This window comes from Neoarius graeffei, chromosome 13 (assembly GCF_027579695.1).
Source record: "Neoarius graeffei isolate fNeoGra1 chromosome 13, fNeoGra1.pri, whole genome shotgun sequence".
Classification (NCBI taxonomy): Eukaryota; Metazoa; Chordata; class Actinopteri; order Siluriformes; family Ariidae; genus Neoarius; species Neoarius graeffei.
Genome location: NC_083581.1, coordinates 49,821,208 through 49,845,796, shown reverse-complemented (window position 1 = coordinate 49,845,796; position 24,589 = coordinate 49,821,208). Strand labels below are relative to the sequence as shown.

The following is a 24,589-nucleotide window of genomic DNA, read 5'->3' as shown; positions in this document are numbered from 1 at the left end:
ACCCGGAGGAAACCCACACGGACACGGGGAGAACATGCAAACTCCACACAGAAAGGCCCTCGCCGGCCATGGGGCTCGAACCCAGGACCTTCTTGCTGTGAGGTGACGGCGCTAACCACTACACCACCGTGCCGTCCGCTATACAGGGAGTGCAGAATTATTAGGCAAGTTGTATTTTTGAGGATTAGTTTTATTATTGAAAAACAACTATGTTCTTGATGAACCCAAAAGACTCATAAATATCAAAGCTGAGTATTTTTGGAAGTTGGAGTAGGGCTTTCTTAGTTTTAGCTATCTTAGGAGGATATGTGTGTGTGCAGGTGACTATAACTGTGCATAATTATTAGGCAACTTAACAAAAAACAAACATATACCCATTTCACTCATTTATTTTCACCAGGGAAACCAATATAACAACTCAACATTCACTAATATACATTGCTGGCATTCAAAAAAACAAAAACAAATCAGTGACTAATATAGCCGCCTTTCTTTACAAGGACACTCAAAAGCCTGCCATCCATGGATTCGGTCAGTGTTTTGATCTGTTTGCGATCAACATTGCGTGCAGCAGCAACCACAGCCTCCCAGACACTGTTCAGAGATGTGTACTGTTTCCCCTCCTTGTAGATCTCACATTTGATGAGGGACCACAGGTTTTCTATGGGGTTCAGATCAGGTGAACAAGGAGGCCACGTCATTAATCTTTCTTCCTTTAGACCCTTTCTGGCCAGCCATGCTGTGGAGTACTTGGATGCGTGTGATGGAGCATTGTCCTGCATGAAAATCATGTTTTTCTTGAAGGATGCTGACTTCTTCCTGTACCACTGCTTGAAGAAGGTGTCTTCCAAAAACTGACGATAGGACTGGGAGTTGAGCTTGACGCCATCCTCAACCCGAAAAGGTCCCACAAGCTCATCTTTGATGATACCAGCCCATACCAGTACCCCACCTCCACCTTGCTGGCGTCTGAGTCGGACTGGAGCTCTCTGCCCTTTGCTGATCCAGCCACGAGCCCATCCATCTGGCCCATCAAGACTCTCTCTCATTTCATCTGTCCATAAGACCTTAGAAAAATCAGTCTTGTGATACTTCTTGGCCCAGTCTTGACGTTTCATCTTGTGTGTCTTGTTCAGTGGTGGTCGTTTTTCAGCCTTTGTTACCTTGGCCGTGTCCCTGAGTATTGCACACCTTGTGCTTTTTGACACTCCAGTGATGTTGCAGCTCTGAAATGTGGCAAAACTGGTGGCGAGTGGCATCTTGGCAGCTTCACACTTGACTTTCCTCAGTTCACGGGCAGTTAGTTTGCGCCTTTTTTTTTTCAACGCGCTTCTTGCGACCCTGTTGACTATTTTGAATGAAGCGCTTGATTGTTCGATGGTCACGCTTCAAAAGCTGGGCAATTTTAAGAGTGCTCCATCCCTTTGCAATATATGTCACTATTTTTGACTTTTCCGAGTCCGTCAAATCCCTCTTCTGACCCATTTTGCCAAAGGAAAGGAAGTTGCCTAATAATTTTGCACACCTGATATAGGGTGTTGATGTCATTAGACCACACCCCTTTTCATTAGAGAGATGCACATCACCTGGTATGCTTAATTGGTAGGAGGCTTTCAAGCCTATGCAGCTTGGAGTAGGCCAACATGCATAGAGAGGGTAATGTGGTCACCATACTCATTTGCCTAATAATTCTGCACTCCCTGTACAAATAATATTTAATTTAATTGAAACCAAGAATGTACACTCAAATATTAAGGGGACACCTTGGGAGCAAGAACCACCTGCCCATGTTCCAATACTTTTGGTCAGTTGAAAAGAATGGGTTGGTTCAAACCAAAGGTGTTCCAAGTTGTTCCCCCCCCCAAAAAAAAACAAACAAACACATCTAGATGTAAAATGTCATGACATGAAAGCTGAAATTATGAGCTCATATTCATCTTTTGATCTCAAACCCAGATGTCTTTATTGTATAGCGCAAAAAAAAAAGTCTTGCTGTTCCAATACTTTAGGGACTGACTGTATATCCTTAACATTTTAAGAACAGTTAACTATATTACAAATGCCATTGAAAAATCTCAGCTGTAATAATCAAAAATGGCATGAAGAAAAATTTTAAATAGGCTGAAAATATTGTGTAAAATCAAATGTTACAAATTTTAATGGTAACGATAATTAGAAAGTGATTAAGCACACTCTGTGCTCTCCACAACCATGTTCAAACAGTGTAGTCACGTCTGTTTATAGTGTGCATAGTAGGTGACCTGTATATTATATATATTAGGTGACCATTAGTGTGTATATATACAGGGCTTTACAGTAGTGGCAAGCACCCAGTGGTTAAACTTCACATGTATGTGTACTACAGAGATTTGTGAAAGGTCTAGGCCTGTATTGAAAATGTATTCTGGGGAAGATGACTCTTATTATCCTTTTCTAATAAGGTTTATATGTAGGGCATTGTGTTTGCGCACTTAGCAAAGTCAGAAAGTTGTTGGGCAACATTTGTGAGCTGTGGTTTTGTTTCCTCGCATTGCACATTGAAGATATTATTCACTTCTGGCTAGTATGCAGGTGGATACGTGTTGTGTTGGCAGACGAGATTTGACCGCATTACACTGCTTGGATTTGTCAGTGTTTCCACATACCTGGGTGTTCATTCTGAAAATACTGTCTGTCATTTTAAAAATTATTCAGTTGTTCACCAGATGGCATCTTGGCTGATTTGTAAAGTCAAGCATGCATCTGTACTGTAAATGAGGAGATGAATTCATCATATACACTCACTGGCTACTTTGTTAGGAACTTGTTCTTGATTCTGAGAGTCCTGTTCTTGGCTGGCGGAGTGGAACCCAATGTGGTCTTCTGCCGTTGCATGCTGAGATGCTTTTCTGCTCACCACAGCTGTAAAGAGTGATAATATGAGTTGCCATATCCTTCCTGGCAGCTCGAACCAATCTGGCCATTTTCCTCTGACCTCTCTTATCAACAACGCGTTTCCACCCACAGAACTGTCGCTCACTCAAAGTTTTTTTTTTTGTTTGTTTTTTGCACCATTCTGTGTAGAGACTGTTGTGTGTGAAATCCCCAAGAGATCAGCAGTTTCTGAAATACTCAAACCAGTCCATCTGGCACCAACACCTACGCCACAGTGAAAGTCACAGAGATGATAATTTTTCCCATTCTGATGTTTGAAGTGAACGTTAACTTGAAGCTCTTGATTTGTATCCGCATGATTTTATGCATTGTGCTGCTGTCAAGGGATCGGCTGATTAGAGAACTCTGTAAAACAGCAGGTGGATGGTTGTTCCTAATAAAGTGGCGGGTGAGTGTAGATTTAATGTCCAGAAAAATGTCTCCACTTTAATGGGCGCTGTTTTATGTAATAACATTTCTTAACCCAGCTGAGTAACTCGGAGGAAACAGATTTCCTAAATAATTCACTTTGTGGTTGTGAGCACGATGTGTTGTGTATGCATAGCTTAATCAATGTCATTGATTATTAGTTAAACTAAATCTAGTGTCGGTCAATAACCATAAATAACCAGATGTATTACAAAGAAATGAAGGCTAGAATTATTTTCATTAAAAGTTACTTTATTTTTGTAAATTAGATGTAGAATGAAGGTAGATGAAAATATAGACATTAAGTGTTTTAGCTAGTGGTGCAAATAAAATAACTCAGCTGATTTTACGTTAATATTAACTGCGAATCAGGATGAAACCGGCATTTGCAGCATGTTAACGGTTTTCCTCTTTGCTTTGTTATTAAATAATTTTACACCGATTCTTCAGTTTTCATTCCTTCATTTATTAGGCATCCTGAATCATTTGTAGGATGTCGCTTGCATTGCTGGTGCCGTGATTCACATTATACAGCAAGAAAGAAAGAGAAGTAAAATAGTAAAATTGTAGGATATTGTTCAAAGCCGGGGCGGCACGGTAGTGTAGTGGTTAGCGCTATCGCCTCACAGCAAGAAGGTCCGGGTTCGAGCCCCGTGGCCGGCGAGGGCCTTTCTGTGCGGAGTTTGTATGTTCTCCCCGTGTCCGCGTGGGTTTCCTCCGGGTGCTCCGGTTTCCCCCACAGTCCAAAGACATGTAGGTTAGGTTAACTGGTGACTCTAAGGCTACATCCACACAACAACGGCAACGAGATGTTATTTAAAAAAATATCGCGTCCACATGGGCAACGATCAGTAAAATATCAGGTCCATATGGCAACGCAACGCTTGCTGAAAACGATGCAATACACATGCCACACCTCTAGGGGCACTGTAAGACGGTCCCTTCGGAGACACCAGAACAATAGAAGTAAGGACGCATGCGCATAAACTATTATGCGCGAGACTTCATATTAGCCACAAAGTCAGAAAAATCTGTTCGTAAAATTACATAATGACCAAATACAATGAAAAGTATTTTTCCAGTCTCACCTGTGAAAGGTAATCCCATGTGATCTCGTTTGGACGGTAAACCTGTTGGTACAGTTAAACGCAGCACATGAATGAGGCATCTTTATTCTCCGCTTTGACCTATCCAATATGGCGGCGAGGATGACGTATGATTCTACGCGGAAGACGGCGTCTTTAATGGTCCGGAATAAATTGAATGCTACACACTGATGGATTAATTTGTTCTTCTACGCCCTTTTTGAGGAATGTATTGTAGGACTTAAACCAACATCTGAAGAGGTGAGATCGCTCCTTTTTTTTCCCCTATTTTTGCTGGCGGGATTGACTCTGCCCTAAGGGCTATTCTCTCTCTCTCTCTCTCTCTCTCTCTCTCTCTCTCTCTCACTTTGCACCATTACGCAATAAATATTCACAGTGAAAATATTTTGTAAGCGTGTTTCATGAACCAAGTTATAGGATTTGTTGACAACTCGCATCGAGTTCGTTACACTTCTACCCGGTGTGAAGCACTCACAGTCATGTGGTTGTGACATCATCGTAAACAAATCCGTTCTACTCATCCAGACGACTTCGCAACGGCAACGTTGCCAGATCTTTCCACTCTGGAACCTGTTCTCAAAAGATTGCGTTTTGGGGCACCCAAAACCCCGGTGCCGTGTGGACGCCAGGCCGAAACGATAAACAATTGTATCGGATTCACCTGAATCCGTTGCCATGTGGACAGGGCCTAAATTGACCGTAGGTGTGAATGTGAGTGTGAATGGTTGTCTGTGTCTATTGCCGCTTTTCCACTACAAACGCGGCTGAGTCGGGCTGAGCCGTGCCGTGCTGTGCTGAGTCGAGCTGAGCGGAGCTGTTGGAGTTGCATTTCGACTACAACCGCACTGAACCATGCTGGCTGGAAGTGGGTGGACACATTGGGTGGAGTTAGCGAAAGTGGGTGGACATCACGTGATGTCGTTAAGCAGCGCAAACAGTGACATCAGTGATCTTTTAAGCGGTAGTCTCACGACCCGGATAGTAAACAATAAACATGGAGGACATGAAGTCGTTAGCGTTGCTGGTCTTGGTGCTGTGGCTTGTTGTCACCGACAACGCCAACAGATACTGGCAAGAGCGTATAGATGAGGCGAGGCGCATAAGGCTTCAGAAATTCTCGTAATTCGTAATTCTTCTTCTTCCGGGTTTACGGTGTTGACAGATCCCAGCGTGCTCGTGGGGCGTGTGTGGGCATGTGAGGACACTCCTCCTCACCAATCAGTGCACAGGGGAGTGTCTGCTCACGCCCCCAGCCTCACTCGGCTTGCATTGGCTCGCTTCAGCCCCACTCCAAAACGGTGCGAGTTTTAGGGGCTAAGCAGGGCTGAAGCGAGCTGAGTCGTGCTGTTTTTTGGTAGTCGAAACGCGAGCCGTGTCGGGCTGAAGCAAGCTGAAGTGAGCTGAAAAAGGGTAGTGGAAAAGGGCCATATGTGTCAGCCCTGTGATGACCTGGCGACTTGTCCAGGGTGTACCCCGCCTTTCGCCCGTAGTCAGCTGGGATAGGCTCCAGCTTGCCTGCAACCCTGTAGAACAGGATAAAGCAGCTACAGATAATGAGATGAGATTATTATTATTATTATTATTATTATTATTCTTTCCATCTGGGAACATATGAAACGCAGGCAGAGATTGTTCAAAGCCACTAACTGATGGATAAATTCAGCTTTATATTTTAGTGGTCCATTTGTCTTTTATATAAACCTTTTTTTTTTTTTAATTGAGTGATGGCTGTCAGTGCAGCTGCATTTTATAATCTATTATAAATAAGCATGTAGTGACTTATTCAGCCTTCAGTTGGGAAGGTTTGTTGTAATAGTCAAGTACGGATTCAAAGCTTGATGCTGCATATCTGCTATGGAAAGAATATTTCCAGCTGTGGTCTATATGCGAGTTCAAATTTCTGAATTTAAAATCCCCGATTAGATACCTATTTAAAGCTAAAGAATGGAATAGTGAATTGTCCACCTCTGCTGGTGTATTGCGATTTTTGTAGAGTTGTCCCAATGCCACTTTTTTGATGCCTGTATCACAGCTTTGGCTATCTGACTATACTGATATCAATCTGATATTTTATAATTATTTGCTTAAGAGAAACAAAATGATGACTGGCTCGATACCACTTTTTCATGTCCACTACTGATTCTGAGATCACAAACTTAAATATTGATTGATGCAAAAGGAAAGTAGCCTGAAGAACAGTGTTGGTACTCTTAAATCCCCTTCACGCAGACGGGTAAAATGGATCGTATTCGCCTATATTTGACTGCTTCAATTAAACCACAAGTATCTATGGTTGTACTCATTTGCATAATAATCATTCATTGCTTAAATTAAAGAATACCCTTGGGCCATAAACGGCAATCACTTAGTGTTTTATTATGTTAATTTAGGTTCAGTTTCAGAGCAGAAAGGAAATGAGTCATAATAATCAAGCCCCACCACCACCACCCCTTTTTTTTTTTTTTTCTCCTCCAGTACAGAGCTGGGTTTCGAGAGGCTTAGCGAGCTAAAAATTACGTTTCCTGATTCACCAACACCTTGACAAAATGTCTATAAATTTTGAAGCAGATAGGCAAAGGTTTATAAGTTTTACACAGCAAATTTCATTTAATATTTGTAATGTTTCCAAGCGTTTCATAACCTATCCAAAACCGATATTACTTTTCCTTTGCTTATATTGTGCTTTTCATACCTCCTACACCAGCGAGGTGGTGCCCCAGGGGGTGGGGACGGGGGCTTTAGATGCTAAAACAATGGCACAACAGGGTGCTTTTAAGCAGGAGCCTGTCACACATCTGTTTACTTTGAAGGTGGCCAATCCACATGTCCTTTTAAACTGGAGCATGAGTACTATTGGCTAAAATGGGTGTCAATCAAATGAAAGGAACCAGAAAAAAGAAATTGCCATGACAACACCCGGAAATGGGTTTGATAACAGCATTACATGCGAAATCTGCCATCAAACAAGGAATATGATGTATTGGAGCGAATAACAACTATGCAGTCTTATAGAAGACATTTGTGGCTTTTGAATATTCAGGCAGGTTTTTGAAAAAAATCTCGTGGTCGCTGTGAGTTTGAGAACATGACGCTCACGTGATATGGGAAATGGAGCTGCATGTTGTATGATTGTGAGTACACAGATTTGTTTAACGTCATCAGTTAAACTACCCAGTCTTGTCATTTTAGTTCTTTGGGTAGAAAATATGTGTTAATAGCAAAAAAAACTACACCTTCTGGCAAATACAGCATGTTTAAATGGACAATTTAAGTGACGAGGCATGAAAATTATGCACGCAGCAGAGGGCGTGTAAGGTGTTTTTTTTTTTTTTTTTTTTTTCTTGGATTGTTTTCTAGGGAACTGTAGGACACAGGTGTATGAAATTCAATATGTTTTGTAGCAGTGTTAGTGCTTATGACCTGGGTGCACTTTTTATGGTTATGTGTCATTTAGTTTTGTTGTTCGATTAAAGGAACTGGGATGAAATCATTTTGGGATCAGCGGCGATCCCACTAGAGGGTGCTTCCACATCAAGAGGTTTAAGAAATGAACCCTGATACATGTAAAAAAAAAAAAAATTGGGCTGACGATAGCAAAGGAGGACAAAAATGAAAGGAACTATAACTCTTAGCTGCATCAAACATATAAACACAGAATACAGAAGAAAAACATAAAATGCAAAAAACACAATCATTTTAAATTCAATTTTAAGTGTAACATGAGAATGTAAACCTGAATATACTCCAAAAATAAGATAAATATCATTTCCACTAAACAGTCAAACTATAATGGAATTCAGGTTATATACAACAGGGTTTTTTCTAGAAAAATTTAGTATGAGGGCGCTCACCATGGCGAGGGAGCGAAGCGGGGGGGGCGGTTGTCAGTCGCCCCCCCTCCGCCGTGCGAAGCCTTTGAAAAATGCTCCAGTGGGACATTCTGAGGCTATCTGAGAGGGAAATTGTAACAAATTGTATGTCAACCTTGAAAAAGAAAGAAGTAATCATCTTCTGCCCCGGACAGTCTTTGGCTTTCTTCCGCTTCGTGCCGCGGGATGACATCTTTAAATGCCCAAGTGTCAACAAAAACAACTCGCAAACTACTTCTGTCAAAAGCTCCCGCGCCGGTGGGTGAAAGGTCATTCAGTCTCGAGAACTCTCGCTCTACAAGTCAGCCGACCTTGTATGTAACCCATGTCAAATCTCGCAAGAGCAGCCGCGACAAGTAAACAACTAAACAACATGGCGCCTCAGTCTGGAAAACGCCAATTCGGATTGTTTTTGCACCGTCTGGAGGTGTATCTACTATGATTGGAATATTTTTGGAGCAATTATAACGTATTTGATGATCAGACACATTGTCACGTAGTGTTGCTGGGATGTTTTCACGGAGTCGGTAAGGGGGCGCACGCCGAGAGTAAGAGGGCGCAGCGCCCCTGTTCCCCCGTTTAGACGAAAGCCTGTACAACATTAAAAATAAACAACATCCTCAGTCAGACATGGTAGGGCAGCGGACAGGTCCAGATGTCAGTCGTAAAACTCACTGCAGTAATGTTTTTTAAGGACTTGGTTGCACGTATCGGGGATGGCCTTTTCAGAAATGAAATGCCTGTTTTGGCAACTTGTAAGGCTCCAAATTATTTGAATAAGCCTGGACCCCACATTTTCTGCCACAGAGAGTGGTTGTTCATCCAACCGAGTTATCAACTTTGCCTTGTTTCTCTCTGGAGGAAGTTGCTCGGGCCATTTAAAGGCTTCTAGCAAAGTCTGTTGTTGCCGCTCACCTTTTTTCTTGGCTCCCACTGTCTGTTTCATCATATTCCTCTACCTGCTGTTTCTGCAAGGTTTGTTGTGTTGAAGCTTCCAGTGTTGGTGCTACCACTAACATTGCATATATTGCATTCTGCTGTTTTGTTTTTTTGTTAAACTATAATCCGATACGATAAACAAGACAATCTAGCCTGAAATGCTTGTAGATGTACTTTGAACGACATGTCATAAAGTGGAGCAGCAGTAGCTTCAAGCAGCTCTCACTAATTTGTGGGACGGCGCTTATGCCATTCAAAGTGTGTCTACAAGCATTTCAGGCTAGATTGTGCTGTGTATCAGATTTGGATTATAATTTCAAAAATTCTAATCCCTGAACCTGTGTTTTTAGTTAATGTGGGACTGATACGGACACTGGATATCAGCTTGGGGCACTCCTACGTTTGTTTGTCGGGTCGATAGTTCCTATCGTCCAAATATTACAGAGCCCCAAAAGGGACGTGTTAAATTGTTTTGTTTTGTTTTTGAAAAGTTCTGGTGCACATGTCCTCTGTTAGTTGATTTATGATCTCTTCTGGTACATTTTGTGTTCTCGCATATTCATACATTCACTGGCCATTTTATTAGGCACACCCATACCTCCTGTTTTATAGAGTTCTCTAATCAGCCGATCCCTTGACAGCAGCACAATGCATAAAATCATGTGGATACAAATCAAGAGCTTCAAGTTAACGTTCACTTCAAACATCAGAATGGGAAAAATTATCATCTCTGTGACTTTCACTGTGGCGTGGGTGTTGACACCAGATGGACTGGTTTGAGTATTTCAGAAACTGCTGATCTCCTGGGGTTTTCACACACGACAGTCTCTACACAGAATGGTGCGGGGGGGTGGTGGAAAAAAAACATTGAGTGAGCGACAGTTCTGTGTGTGGAAAGGCCTTGTTGATAAGAGAGGTCAGAGGAAAATGGCCAGATTGGTTCGAGCTGCCAGGAAGGATATAGCAACTCATATAATCACTCTTTACAACTGTGGTGAGCAGAAACTAATCTCAGCATGCAACGGCAGAAGACCACATTGGGTTCCACTCCTGCCAGCCAAGAACAGGACTCTTAGAATCAAGAACAAGTTCCTAATAAAGTGACTGGTGAGTAGATCCCTCTGGATGGCCAGTCTCCACTCAGAAATGCATCATCATATTTATGGAGTTTGTTCTTCTATCAGGTAGGATCTCGTGCACACCAGATGCTTTCTGATTAGATGTTTCTCGTGCTCTCGTGTGCACGAGAAACATTCAAAACCATTTTTTTTTTTTAGGGGCTCTGTAAAATATGGCCATTGCTTTTGTTATTTTTAAGGAAAGCTTTTCATATATAAATTACTTTGGAACTCTGTTTGAATAAAGTGCAAGTTTAGTTTATGCAACTGATTTCAATGGCTGACATTCCATAAAAGCACAAATCACAGTAGTCAATCCTCCATCAACCCCAAGCCTTTACTTTTAGACCTTACTGAAAATTAGGTCTAATTAGCCATAAAACTAGGTTATAATAGCAGTCGAGTTAATGTCCTGCTAATAGGACCTTTTTGTTTTGAGACAGTTTTTTTTAATGTGGTGATCCTACAAGCAATGTTTCAACAGTTAATGGAATATAAATATGATGTCATTTGGTGATGCCAGTATTGCAGTGAGAGTTGCAGCGTTTGAGCACAAATGTTTTCTGTACCGATATAGAGAGGTAGCTCATCACACTATATAGCCAAAAGTTTGTGGACAACTTGCTGTAACACCTGTATATGATTTCTGAACATCTTGTTCCAAATTTAGTTCCCTCTTTGCTCTTATGATAACTTCCACTCCCCTGGGAAGGCTTTCCACTAGATTTTGGAGTGTGTCTGTGGGGATTTGTTCATTCAGCCACAAGAGCATTAATGAGCTCAGGCACTGGTGTGGTTGAGGAGGCCTGGGTGCAGTCAGTGTTCCAGTTCATCCCAAAGGTGGGGTTCAGTGGGGTTGAGGTTGGGGCTCTGTGCAGGATACTCGAGTTTTCCCACTCCAGTTCTTTGTGCACAGGGACACTGTCATGCTGGAACGGAGTTTGGGCCCATTAGTTCCAGTGAAGGGAAATTGTAATGCTACAACAAAGACATTCTATACGGTTGTCTGCTTCCAACTTTGTGTTAACAGTTTGTGGAAGGCACACACATGGGTGTGATGGTCAAGTATCCATAAACCTTTAGTGTATTTGAGAAAGACATCACCATTGGTTTCTCGATAAAGGGAAAGTTTTGAAAATAAGTGGCTGTTGGTCCTGATTGGTGAGGCTGAGCCTAAGAAATCCATGTTTTCTGTGAAGTTTCCCAAGGCCATACCTTAAAGTGCGTATCACGGGTAAATTCAAGAGCAAGATCAATGTAATTCTCCTATTTTATATTAAACTTTGGTCAAATATCTGTAACATTTTGCATTTTGTGCAATTTTTTTACCTTGCGCAATACCAGAAAAATTCAGTTGAAATCAAGCCATTTGAGGCGAATTGGTCCGCCTCTGAAAAAACTTTGGCATTTGGATTTCCCGGCAAACATTGATTTTCGTGACGTCACGTGCGGGACGCCTCCCTCTGAATCCTGCGTCAGCGCTGGTTTGTTTATGAGAAAACGACCTGGTGGTTTTCTGCAAATTTCTTCAACGTTATCGTGTAATTATTAAAATGGTAAACAGATGTATCGTAGGAGGGTGTAGCAGCACCAATCATGACGGGATTAGTACTCATCGTTTTCCAAAAGACCGGACAATGAGAGAGAAATGGGAGTGCTTCGCACGAGGCACCCAGAAAAAGCCGAGGACCAAAGCAGAGCCGAGAAAAAGATCAAGAAAATCACTGATTCACAAGTCTGCTGTTGGCAGGGTAAGAAATAAGAGAGATTATACTCTAAATTAGGTGTTCCTGTGTTTGTGTGGTACATGGATAATGTTATTTATTGACACACACAAAAGTAAACAACACGAAAGCGCTGGGCGATAATACACTTACTTCACATGTGTCAAGGGATCTGCGTGTCAGGGCTTGAGATCTTGGGACCTGTCAAACACATTAAATGTATATACAGCCCTGCTTAGCCGATTCCATGTGTGTAGCTTATGAAATCTTTCTCCTACAGTAGCCAGTACTCTTCTAAATGAAGAAATGTATAAATACATAATAGTAATTAGAAAAAATATGATTTATGTAACAATGGATAGATGAGCATTGATGCATGAATCCATGGGTTTAGAAGCTCAGGCGACAATTCCATGTTTCAATGCAAAATCGCTAGCTGCTAAACTTGGTCTACACAGACTGTGCACTGAACCCACGCAAGCTCTCTCAGCCTGCTGGCGGATCCGCACGTGACGTCACAAATCTGGCTCCAGACTCCATTGGGATTTTTCCAGACGCGTTTTATTTTATTTTTTTCTGCTGTAGACAGATGGCCTTGTGCAAAATTACCCTTCTGGATGAGTAAGTAAAGGGACATACTTTCATATAAAAAAAAACAACACAAAATTGGTCCAGAATATGCACTTTAACATATAACCAGCGTTGTAGTATTATGTTAAAAATTCCTAGCAACCCTTCTAGCTAATGCACAACCCCAGAAAAGTCATAAATGCCCTGCCATTTAGAGAGGTACAACATCTTTTGATGTGCTCAGTGGTAATCATCAAATAGCAGTGTTCCACCAAATGACAAATTACACATAATTGTCCACATTGTTGCCACTTTCACTAGCAAGCGAGTCATAATTGTCTACCCATGCTGAATTTGGTTATAGAGGTGAAGTTAAAAAAATATTACAGACCACTGATTGATCAAACGCAGAAACACAGCCACACAGTTGTTCATTAATGTCTATGGCTGGAATTGCTCGTCTACGGACACAAAAATCTTTCATAGGTTCATGTTGTGCTTGCCAAAGTTCAGCCCTCTTTTCAAAAGTCTTTTTCTGGTGTATTTGAAAGACAGGCAATTAAGAAAATATAAGCAGGTTTAAACAGCAATTTGATCAATCTCCGATTAATTTTTATTGAACTACATTAATGTTTTCTTATCACTGTATATCTCAAACTACAACCCCGATTCCAAAAAAGTTGGGACAAAGTACAAATTGTAAATAAAAACGGAATGCAATGATGTGGAAGTTTCAAAATTCCATATTTTATTCAGAATAGAACATAGATGACATATCAAATGTTTAAACTGAGAAAATGTATCATTTAAAGAGAAAAATTAGGTGATTTTAAATTTCATGACAACAACACATCTCAGAGTTGGGACAAGGCCATGTTTACCACTGTGAGACATCCCCTTTTCTCTTTACAACAGTCTGTAAACGTCTGGGGACTGAGGAGACGAGTTGCTCAAGTTTAGGGATAGGAATGTTAACCCATTCTTGTCTAATGTAGGATTCTAGTTGCTCAACTGTCTTAGGTCTTTTTTGTCGTATCTTCCGTTTTATGATGCGCCAAATGTTTTCTATGGGTGAAAGATCTGGACTGCAGGCTGGCCAGTTCAGTACCCGGACCCTTCTTCTACGCAGCCATGACGCTGTAATTGATGCAGTATGTGGTTTGGCATTGTCATGTTGGAAAATGCAAGGTCTTCCCTGAAAGAGATGTCGTCTGGATGGGAGCATATGTTGCTCTAGAACCTGGATATACCTTTCAGCATTGATGGTGTCTTTCCAGATGTGTAAACTGCCCATGCCACACGCACTAATGCAACCCCATACCATCAGAGATGCAGGCTTCTGAGCTGAACGCTGATAACAACTTGGGTCGTCCTTCTCCTCTTTAGTCTGAATGACACGGCGTCCCTGATTTCCATAAAGAACTTCAAATTTTGATTCGTCTGACCACAGAACAGTTTTCCACTTTGCCACAGTCCATTTTAAATGAGCCTTGGCCCAGAGAAGACGTCTGCGCTTCTGGATCATGTTTAGATACGGCTTCTTCTTTGAACTATAGAGTTTTGGCTGGCAACGGCGGATGGCACGGTGAATTGTGTTCACAGATAATGTTCTCTGGAAATATTCCTGAGCCCATTTTGTGATTTCCAATACAGAAGCATGCCTGTATGTGATGCAGTGCCGTCTAACGGCCCGAAGATCACGGGCACCCAGTATGGTTTTCCGGCCTTGACCCTTACGCACAGAGATTCTTCAAGATTCTCTGAATCTTTTGATGATATTATGCACTGTAGATGATGATATGTTCAAACTCTTTGCAAGTTTACACTGTCGAACTCCTTTCTGATATTGCTCCACTATTTGTCGGCGCAGAATTAGGGGGATTGGTGATCCTCTTCCCATCTTTACTTCTGAGAGCCGCTGCCACTCCAAGATGCTCTTTTTATACCCAGTCATGTTAATGACCTATTGCCAGTTGACCTAATGAGTTGCAATTTGGTCCTCCAGCTGTTCCTTTTTTGTGCCTTTAACTTTTCCAGCCTCTTATTGCCCCTGTCCCAACTTTTTTGAGATGTGTTGCTGTCATGAAATTTCAAATGAGCCAATATTTGGCATGAAATTTCAAAATGTCTCACTTTCGACATTTGATATGTTGTCTATGTTCTGTTGTGAATACAGTATCGGTTTTTGAGATTTGTAAATTATTGCATTCCGTTTTTATTTACAATTTGTACTTTGTCCCAACTTTTTTGGAATCGGGGATGTAATATTTCTTCTTTCGGCCATGTAGTATATATGCCTGGATTAATTTCAGAAGGGTTTGTTTCAATTTTGGGTACTGCTTTTATACTTGTGCCGCTCAAGTTACCACCTGATAACCTCCAGACCTCATCCTACTTCCACGTGTAGTTTTGTGATGGGAAAGCACACTGGGCCAGGATACTGTTGGTCCCAGGTTTGGTTTGGTTGTGGTGAGGTGCTGGAGGAACTCTAATTTTAGATGCTGCATGAAATGAAGAATAGGCCCTGTTGAATTCCCTGCTGTTACACCTAGACACTTACTTAGTATCAGAAAAGTATTTATGCATTCTTCAAACATCCAGTAAGAAAAGCTACCCCATGACAACATTCATATCATTTGCTAGACTTTGTTATTGCAGTGGAGTTCAAATATTCACTTGAAAAAACTGTTTGTTTTGAAGGGTTTATGCGTGTAAACAATCCTTTGTAATGCACCAGTGTTTACTTGGAAAAACTAACCTTTAACAGTCAACATTTTCTTGTTGTACTTCATTTGAAATGATGTCTTGTTGAAAAAGTTGCTGTGTTCCTTGACACCACGTTCACTTGAATAAATTGCTTTGTGATTTTACAGAAATTATTCATCATTGTTTTTCTCTTTTCAATCCGCATGTTAGATTTGGCACAGTTTTACGCCGGATGCCCTTCCTGACGCAACCCTCTCCAATTTGTCCGGGCTTGGGACCGGCACCAAGAGTACGCTTATGCACCCCAAGTGGCTGGATTTGGCGTAGTCAGCAGGATTAAATTCTTTTTTTCTCTTTTTGAACAAAGAAGTGCAGGAAATTATAAAAGAGAAGAGGCTAGCAAAGAAGAATTGGGATGATCAGAGAGACGAGGAAAGCAGGCGGTTATACAGAGAGACGAGACAGAAGGCAAAAAGAGCAGTCGCAAAGGCGAAAGCAGATGCATACCAAGAGTTGTATGAAAGACTGGAGACCAAAGAAGGAGAGAAAGACCTGTACAGACTAGCTAGGCAGAGAAACAGGGAAGCGAGGGATGTACAGCAGGTAAGAGTGATGAAAGATGGAAATGTGCTGACAAACAGAGAGTGTATTAAGAAGGTGGAAAGAGTACTTTGAGGATTTATTAAATGAGGAGAATCCAAGAGAGAAAAGGTCAGGTTCATTGGAGACAGCAAATCAGGAAGCAGAGTTGGTTAGTAAGGATGAGGTGAGGGCAGCCATGAAAAGAATGAAGACTGGGAAAGCAGTCGGACCGGATGGTATCCTGATCGAGGCTTGGAGATGTTTGGGTGAGACGGCTGTGGAGTTCCTAACGAGATTGTTTGTTTAATAAGATCCTAGAGAATGAGAAGATGCCAAATGAATGGAGAGTGTGCTAGTCCCAATATACAAGAATAAGGGAGATGTACAGAGCTGCAGTAATTGCAGAGGAATAAAATTGATGAGCCACACCATGAAGCTATGGGAGAGGGTATTGGAGGCGAGATTGAGAAGAGAGGTAGCAATCTGTGAACAGCAGTACGGGTTTATGCCAAGGAAGAGCACGTCGGATGCAGTTTTTGCTTTAAGAATGTTAATGGAGAAGTACAGAGAAGGCCAGAGAAAGCTACATTGTGTGTTTGTAGACCTGGAGAAGGCATACGATAGAGTGCCGAGAGATGAGTTATGGCAGATTCTACCATAACAGAGGCCAGTTAAGTCCCATCTCCTTAAATTGCTGAATTGATTATTTTGATCATTCTATTAAGTTTTTCTAGTAGCATTTGGGATCTTGGACATTCACAGTAAATTTTAGGACAGTAGTCCTGGTAACTAATTAATAAAAGCCTGACATGACAGACATGCTAAATGACAATAGAAACACATCGGCTTCTATCATCAAAACCTGACAGACAAACTAACGTCTACCATCATATTCTGACAGACAGTCTAGATGACAATAGCAACAAAACTGTTTCTTACATTATTAATCTGACAAATTTAGTAATATTAAATACCTCATCACTAGAACCAAATAAAATAAAATATTGAAATAAAAAAGATAAATTTTATTTTCAAAATTGAAATATCAACAATAATTGTCAGAACAGTGACGATAGACACGACTGTGTCACTTTCGCGGGGAAATAACACATTGAAATGGCCTGTCGGCTGAAAGGGTCGCAAGCGGCTCTGATTTCTCTCAACTTACGATAGTTTTCCTCCAGAAAAAATGTAAATATGAATGCACAAATATATTCTCAATGTTTCTATCGTCAAAAATTTCTATCGTCAGGATAGCTGACTGAAAATCTTACCTTGATTTATTTGATGAAATCTAGCTGTCAGAACTCCAAGTCTTGCCTGGAAGTAAATGTCTGCCGTCACAAAAATCATGCGCAGTAGAATTTCCTCTCTGCGTCAGTCAACGTGTGCGTGGTGAGGGCTTGAATTTTGCTATCGTCAGGTGCATTAGACTGACAGACTGACGATAGCATTTTTAAAAAATAACTGTGGGCTTTTCTCGTGAACAAAAGTTTTTTCGCTGTTAAACTATTTCAACTCTATCTGTTGACACCCAAAAATTATAAAGCCTGCTTCCACACGATAACTACCAAAGATCCATAATGGCTGAGTCTATCGTCAGGTCATCTGACAGAAATTCACTGACGATAGCAACAGGGATAATGAAAGTGATTTTTAAAATGGGAGTTATGTCTGTCAGATATGTCAAAGAAATAGAACTTTATTCTTTAAAAATCTTTTATTGATATACTCAGTGTATTTTTAAATGACGTGCTGTTTTAGAAGACCAAATACCATATTTTCAATCTTGAAAATATTACCTCACTGAAAAAAGGACAAGAAAAATTTCTTATTTTGTGGGCAAGTGGTTAATGGATCCAGTTACAGTAGAATCTGCCTTATGGTATTGTATGAGAAAGTGTGGAGTGAATGAGAAGTATGTTAGAGTGGTGCAAGACATGTATGAGAACAGTGAAACAGCAGTGAGGTGTGCAGTTGGAACAAGGTGAAAGTGGGACTCCATCAAGAATCTGCCCAAAATATAATTATGCTGTTAGTCTAGTTGCTAAGTAAAATTATTTCAAGCTTTCTGTTAGATGTTTGAAATTCATGGACTGACTACAATGACTTTTCTATAAGCTTCGTACTCAAGTTAGCTCGCACTTTTCTGTCCATGTTCCATTTTCCTCTGTCTTCATGTCCTTACTTGAGAAGCAATTTAATAATGTTAATAAAAATAATCAATTTTCATAAATGGGCGGCACGGTGGTGTAGTGGTTAGCACTGTCGCCTCACAGCAAGAAGGTTCTGGGTTCGAGCCCAGCGGCCGGCAAGGGCCTTTCTGTGCGGAGTTTGCATGTTCTCCCCATGTCCGCGTGGGTTTCCTCCGGGTGCTCCGGTTTCCCCCACAGTCCAAAGACATGCAGGTTAGGTTAACTGGTGACTCTAAATTGACCGTAGGTGTGAATGTGAGTGTGAATGGTTGTTTGTCTCTATTGGCCCTTTTCCACTACCCTTTTTCAGCTCACTTCAGCTCACTTCAGCCCGACACGGCTCGTGTTTCGACTACCTCAGAACAGCCCTACTTAGCACCCAAAACTCGCACGGTTTTGGAGTACGGCTGAAGCGAGCCAAACCGAGCCGAGTGAGGCTGGGGGCGTGAACAGACACTCCCCTGTGCACTGATTGGTGAGGAGGAGTGTCCTCACATGCCCACACACGCCCCGCGAGCACGCTGGGATCTGTAAACACCGTAAACCCGGAAGAAGACGAATTACGAGAATTACTGAAGCCTTATGCGCCTCGCCTCATCTATACGCTCTTGCCAGTATCTGTTGGCGTTGTCGGTGACAACAAGCCACAGCACCAAGACCAGCAACACTAACGACTGCCATGTTTATTGTTTATTCTCCGGGTCGTGAGACTACCGCTTAAAAGATCACTGATGTCACTGTTTGCGCCGCCTAACGACATCACGTGACGTCCACCCACTTTCGCTAACTCCACCCAATGTGTCCACCCACTTCCAGCCAGCACGGTTCAGCGCGGTTGTAGTCGAAATGCAACTCCAACAGCCCCACTCAGCTCGACACGGCACGGCTCAGCCCAACTCAGCCGCGTTGGTAGTGGAAAAGCGGCATAAGTGTCAGCCCTGTGATGACCTGGCGACTTGTCCAGGGTGTACCTTGCCTCTCGCCCGTAGTCGGCTGGGATAGGCTCCAGCTTGCCTGCCTGGGGTTATTTATTTATTTATTTTTCATTTTTAAATGCATTCATGCTTGGAGGCCTTTTACAGTCTTTTTGTGTAGCTGTACTTCTGTGTCTGGCCAGACCAAAGGCTGTAATTGTTCATCATCAGGATAGGAGTGAAAGTGTGTGTGAATTACACGACCGAGGAGCTGGATATAAAAAGAGAATAATAGAGGGCCACGAGCACAAGTTTGTGGAACACCATACTGCACTTTTGTATGCAGAGAATTTCCATTAATGCTAACAAACTGGAACTGGTCTGTCTAACCCAGGCAAGAACAAATCTGTCAAAACAGCTTAAACAAACCTGTAAATAGAAACGTATACACAATGTGAGGCAAACAGTTGATGGTTGGCTACTTTAGCCAGCGGCGAGTGTGTGCTATGATTCTCCCAAAAGCCAAATTGAAAACATGCTTGTTCTGATTTCAAAAGAACAGGATTGTTTAGTAACCTTTTTAAAACTCTTGGGTCAGAAGATTGAATAGTAACTAGAGAGATCAAAGGGGTAAATATGTTGGTTTGAGGAGAGGTTTAATAACATCTAGCTCATAAATCTTGTATGGCCTTCCTGTAATATTTCCAAAAATAACAAATAACGGAGGCAAGTAGACTTGTTTTGATGTAGAGAAGAACATCAAGGTGTAGAGCTTGTTTTACTCAGTATGACAAAGCTGTAGCTAGACGTTGCTGAGGAGAGCACCTGACCCTTTTCTCCTTCACAGCTAAAATTTTTCTGAGTTTTACATCCCATCTGTTTTCTAATATCGTGTCGTGTTGTCTCCCCCCCCCCCTTTTTTTTTTTCAAAACTGAAAAATCACAAATTGCCTTTCTGAAAATTTGATTATTCCAAATGCATCATCTTGTTTCTGAATGGTTGCTCAGTGGATAAGACATTGGGTTACTAATCAGAAGTTTGTACGTTGACGTTCAAATCCTAGCACTGCTAAGCTGCTACCATTGGGTCCTTGAGCAAGACCCTTAACCTTCATCTGCTCAATTCTGTCTTTGTAAGTCGTTTGGATAAAAGTGTCAACCAAATGAGCGAATGCAAATGTTGATGCAAAACTGCCAAATGACCATCAGTGTGAACACAAGGACTTGTACCAGTGTATACTACAAGTAAAGCGATGCACTTTTCTAAGCTCATATCTTTGATGTGTCGGTGATTTTAAGATCACATATGGTGATCAGAACTGCGACAAATGATTATTTTAATAATCAAAAATCTGATGAATAAACTGTTTCCATCTCTTTATGCAAACTCCAGGTTTTCTAAACCTTCTCTGCACATTTTAATGTTTTTCTTGCTCTGACAAACCCTCTTCACCTCAGGAAGAGCTGGTACCTAGCTGATTAGTTGAATCAGATGTATTGGAGCAGGAAATGCTAAAATGCGCATGCCATTGGGAACATTTTGAATTAAACTACAGTTCTGCTTGAAAGTTAGTGAACCCTTTAGAATTTTCTATATTTCTGTATAAATATGACCTCAAACAACATCAGATTTTCACACAAGTCCTAAAAGTAGATAAAGAGAACCCAGTTAAACAAATGAGACAAAAATATTATACTTGGTCATTTATTTATTGAGGAAAATGATCTAATAATACATATCTGTGAGTGGCAAAAGTATGTGAACCTTTGCTTTCAGTATCTGGTGTGACCCCCTTGTGCAGCAATAATTGCAACTAAACGTTTCCGGTAACTGTTGATCAGTCCTGCATACCGGCTTGGAGGAATTTTAGCCCGTTCCTCCATACAGAACAGCTTCAACTCTGGGATGTTGGTGGGTTTCTTCACATGAACTGCTCGCTTCAGGTCCTTCCACAACATTTAGATTGGATTAAGGTCAGGACTTTGACTTGGCCGTTCCAGAACATTAGCTTTATTCTTCTTTAACCATTCTTTGGTAGAACGACTTGTGTGCTTAGGGTCGTTGTCTTGCTGCATGACCCACATGAACATTAACATTAGCCAATGTGAGAGAGGCCTTCAGTTGCTTAGAAGTTACCCTGGGGTCCTTTGTGACCTCGCCGACTATAACACGCCTTGCTCTTGGAGTGATCTTTGTTACCCTCCCCAGGAGTGGTCGACCAACAATGGTCTTGAATTTCCTCCATTTGTACACAATCTGTCTGACTGTGGATTGGTGGAGTCCAAACTCTTTAGAGATGGTTTTGTAACCTTTTCCAGCCTGATGAGCATCAACAACGCTTTTTCTGAGGTCCTCAGAAATCTCCTTTGTTCGTGCCATGATACACTTCCACAAACATGTGTTGTGAAGATCAGACTTTGATAGATCCCTGTTCTTTAAACAAAGCAGGGCGCCCACTCACACCTGATTGTCATCCCATTGATTGAAAACACCTGAGTGATCATTTTCCTCAATAAATAAACGACCAAGTATAATATTTTTGTCTCATTTAACTGGGTTCTGTTTATCTACTTTTAGGACTTGTGTGAAAATCTGATGATGTTTTAGATCATATTTATGCAGAAATATAGAAAATTCTACAGGGTTCACAAACTTTCAAGCACCACTGTATACTAAATCAGTAGCCTAAATGAAGACAGTGTCTCGCTGTTAGTCTAACCAAGCTAAAATAAAACTGCCTAAACATAAAAGACCTCATTAAATTATGAAATTGCCACTCTAATATTTCTCTCTGTTGACCGTAACATTGCAAAAATGTCACACCACTTCCTTATAGGAGGCTAAGATCAGCTGATTAGTCAGTTTCACTTACTAAGCTGAAGATGGAGGGTTGCGCAAGTGCTTTCATTTAAAATGTTTTGTATCATCGATATACTGATATGGAAGGCATCTCTGCTTTCCTTGTACTGCATTATACCACAATAGTACAATGGCCTCAGTCGTGCTTTGCATTTCACCCAAGGATAGAGGGTCCTGCGTTATGAAATTGTTTTTGCTGTTGGTTGGACAAACAGTGCATCATAAAGTGTTGAATAATTTTCCTTATTGATCTCCTCAGTGGGGCGGCACGGTGGTGTAGTGGTTAGCGCTGTCGCCTCACAGCAAGAAGGTCCTGGGTTCGAGCCCCGGGGCCGGCGAGGGCCTTTCTGTGTGGAGTTTGCATGTTCTCCCCGTGCCCGCGTGGGTTTCCTCCGGGTGCTCCGGTTTCCCCCACAGTCCAAAGACATGCAGGTTAGGTTAACTGGTGACTCTAAATTGACCGTAGGTGTGAATGTGAGTGTGAATGGTTGTCTGTGTCTATGTGTCAGCCCTGTGATGACCTGGCGACTTGTCCAGGGTGTACCCCGCCTTTCGCCCGTAGTCAGCTGGGATAGGCTCCAGCTTGCCTGTGACCCTGTAGAACAGGATAAAGCGGCTAGAGATAATGAGATGAGATGAGATCTCCTCAGTTTTGTTCACTAATGATTGCAGCCTTATTGATAATGCCTCCAAATGTTGCCAAAGCTAATTGTCAAGGAATTAAAATACTGCAGATAATTTCATATTGTGATGTAATTGGCTTTGTTACGTCGTCCTTCTGGTCAATGTGAGATTTTGTGACTCTTCCCATGTCTCTCCTTCTGAAAACTGCAGATGCTTTCGTAGAAAAAAAACCCCGTGTGTTTGTTTGTAGTCACACGGTGATATGGCTGCTTGGTGCTGCAGCCATGGCAAACCTGTAGCACTGGTTTTTGGCATTTTCTCGATGACTCGTCATTTAATAAATGTACCGAAGATAATGAAGGGTTAATTGTTCTACGAAGTCGTGGGTTGACAGTACACTTGCATGTGCTGAAAAACAAAGACAATACCCCGTGGAGATTTTACAAAGCCAATCAGGATTTTGTTATTGTTTTTTGCATCTTCAGGCACTTCAAGTTGCTCAACAACAGCAACAGCAGAGTGGGGAGAAGTCCCAGAAGAGCGTGGAGAAGGAGGCAGAAACCCAGGTAGAACTGTAATCTTGTTTACTCCTCACTCACTCACACACACACACACACACACTCTCTCTCTCTCTCTCTCTCTCTCTCTCTCTCTCTCTCTCTCTCTCTCTCTCACACACACATGACAATGGTTATATCCCTCCCATAGAATGAAGTGATAGCTTTAAGCCTGGCATAAGATATGTAAAATAAATGTGGTACTTGCTGTAAAATGTTCTATTTCTGTCTTATTTATTGACGTGTAGTTATTGGTGTATGAAGTATTCTTTTTGGTTGTACCGTGTTTGTATATTGATTGTTATAGCGTTGTTTATTATTCTGAGTTGGAATGAATGGACTGAAATGAGAGCTAGATTAATGGGTTAGGTCATGCCACTAGGTTAAGTATAGAGGGCGGGCTGTAAGTACATGATTGGACACGTTTGGCAGTCTGTAAATGGTGCAAGGAAATCCAGCCAGGATGTGCCAGCCCATTGGGAGTCCCACTCCATCTGAATACGAGCACCAGCATGCTCACTACAACTGAAACGGCACATACTAATGGACACGCAGCCTTGAATGACAATGCAATTAAACAGGTTTGTGTTTGCTGGGGTGTTTGTTTGAGCAGGATGTGGAGTTTGCCATCTGTGAACTATAGTTACTGTTGATCTTGTTCCTGGGTGAATATTTTTTTATTTTATTTTTTTTATATCAATGTGTACACTTGTGATCCAAATATTTGTCAGATTGTTTCCTGGTTCATTCAGAATTACTCATATTTTATCATGTATTTATATGTATTTACACACAGGCATTTAAGTTGGTAAAGTAAACGGGAGTGATATTATTCGTAGGATTAAGATTGAGCTGGTGTGAAGTAACTTTTATTTTCTTTTTGAAGATGAATAGGGTGCTGAGCAGAAGCACTGTATTACTGCACTGCTATGGATTTTGCACTGTAATTGAGTTGTGTATTTCAGGGAAACATTGATTCCCCCCTCCCCGTGGTGTCATGAAGGAGTGATGAGCTAAATAAATGACTTGGGTTCCGTGATATCTGAGTGTTGATTCCGTCTTGTAAATAATAGCACTGCAATGCTAAAAGCCTTTCTCGTTCTCTGTGGTTGGTCATATGTAGCTGCACAGAAACCTAATCACCTCTCTCTTTAAGACCTGTGATTAACGCAACATTGTTATTAACACAGCACTGCCTGCGTTTCATATGTTCCCAGATGGAAATAATAATAATAATAATAATCTCATCTCATTATCTGTAGCCGCTTTATCCTGTTCTACAGGGTCGCAGGCAAGCTGGAGCCTATCCCAGCTGACTACGGGCGAAAGGCGGGGTACACCCTGGACAAGTCGCCAGGTCATCACAGGGCTGACACATAGACACAGACAACCATTCACACTCACATTCACACCTACGGTCAATTTAGAGTCACCAGTTAACCTAACCTGCATGTCTTTGGACTGTGGGGGAAACCGGAGCACC

The 24,589-nt window shown here is 41.6% G+C and overlaps 1 protein-coding gene across 5 annotated transcripts in view; it reads left to right on the top strand.

Annotated features, from left to right (window-relative positions):
* The window catches only part of foxp1a (forkhead box P1a), a 128,566-nt gene that overhangs the window by 64,020 nt on the left and 39,957 nt on the right, over positions 1–24,589 (top strand). For 4 of the 5 annotated variants that reach the window (XM_060937961.1, XM_060937962.1, XM_060937959.1 and 1 more), the window contains one exon: positions 23,035–23,115. In XM_060937961.1, the coding sequence (XP_060793944.1) occupies positions 23,035–23,115 (81 nt within the window). Of the gene's footprint in view, positions 1–23,034; positions 23,116–23,582; positions 23,688–24,589 lie in introns of those variants that run through there. The other variant, XM_060937963.1, reaches the window with a different exon arrangement.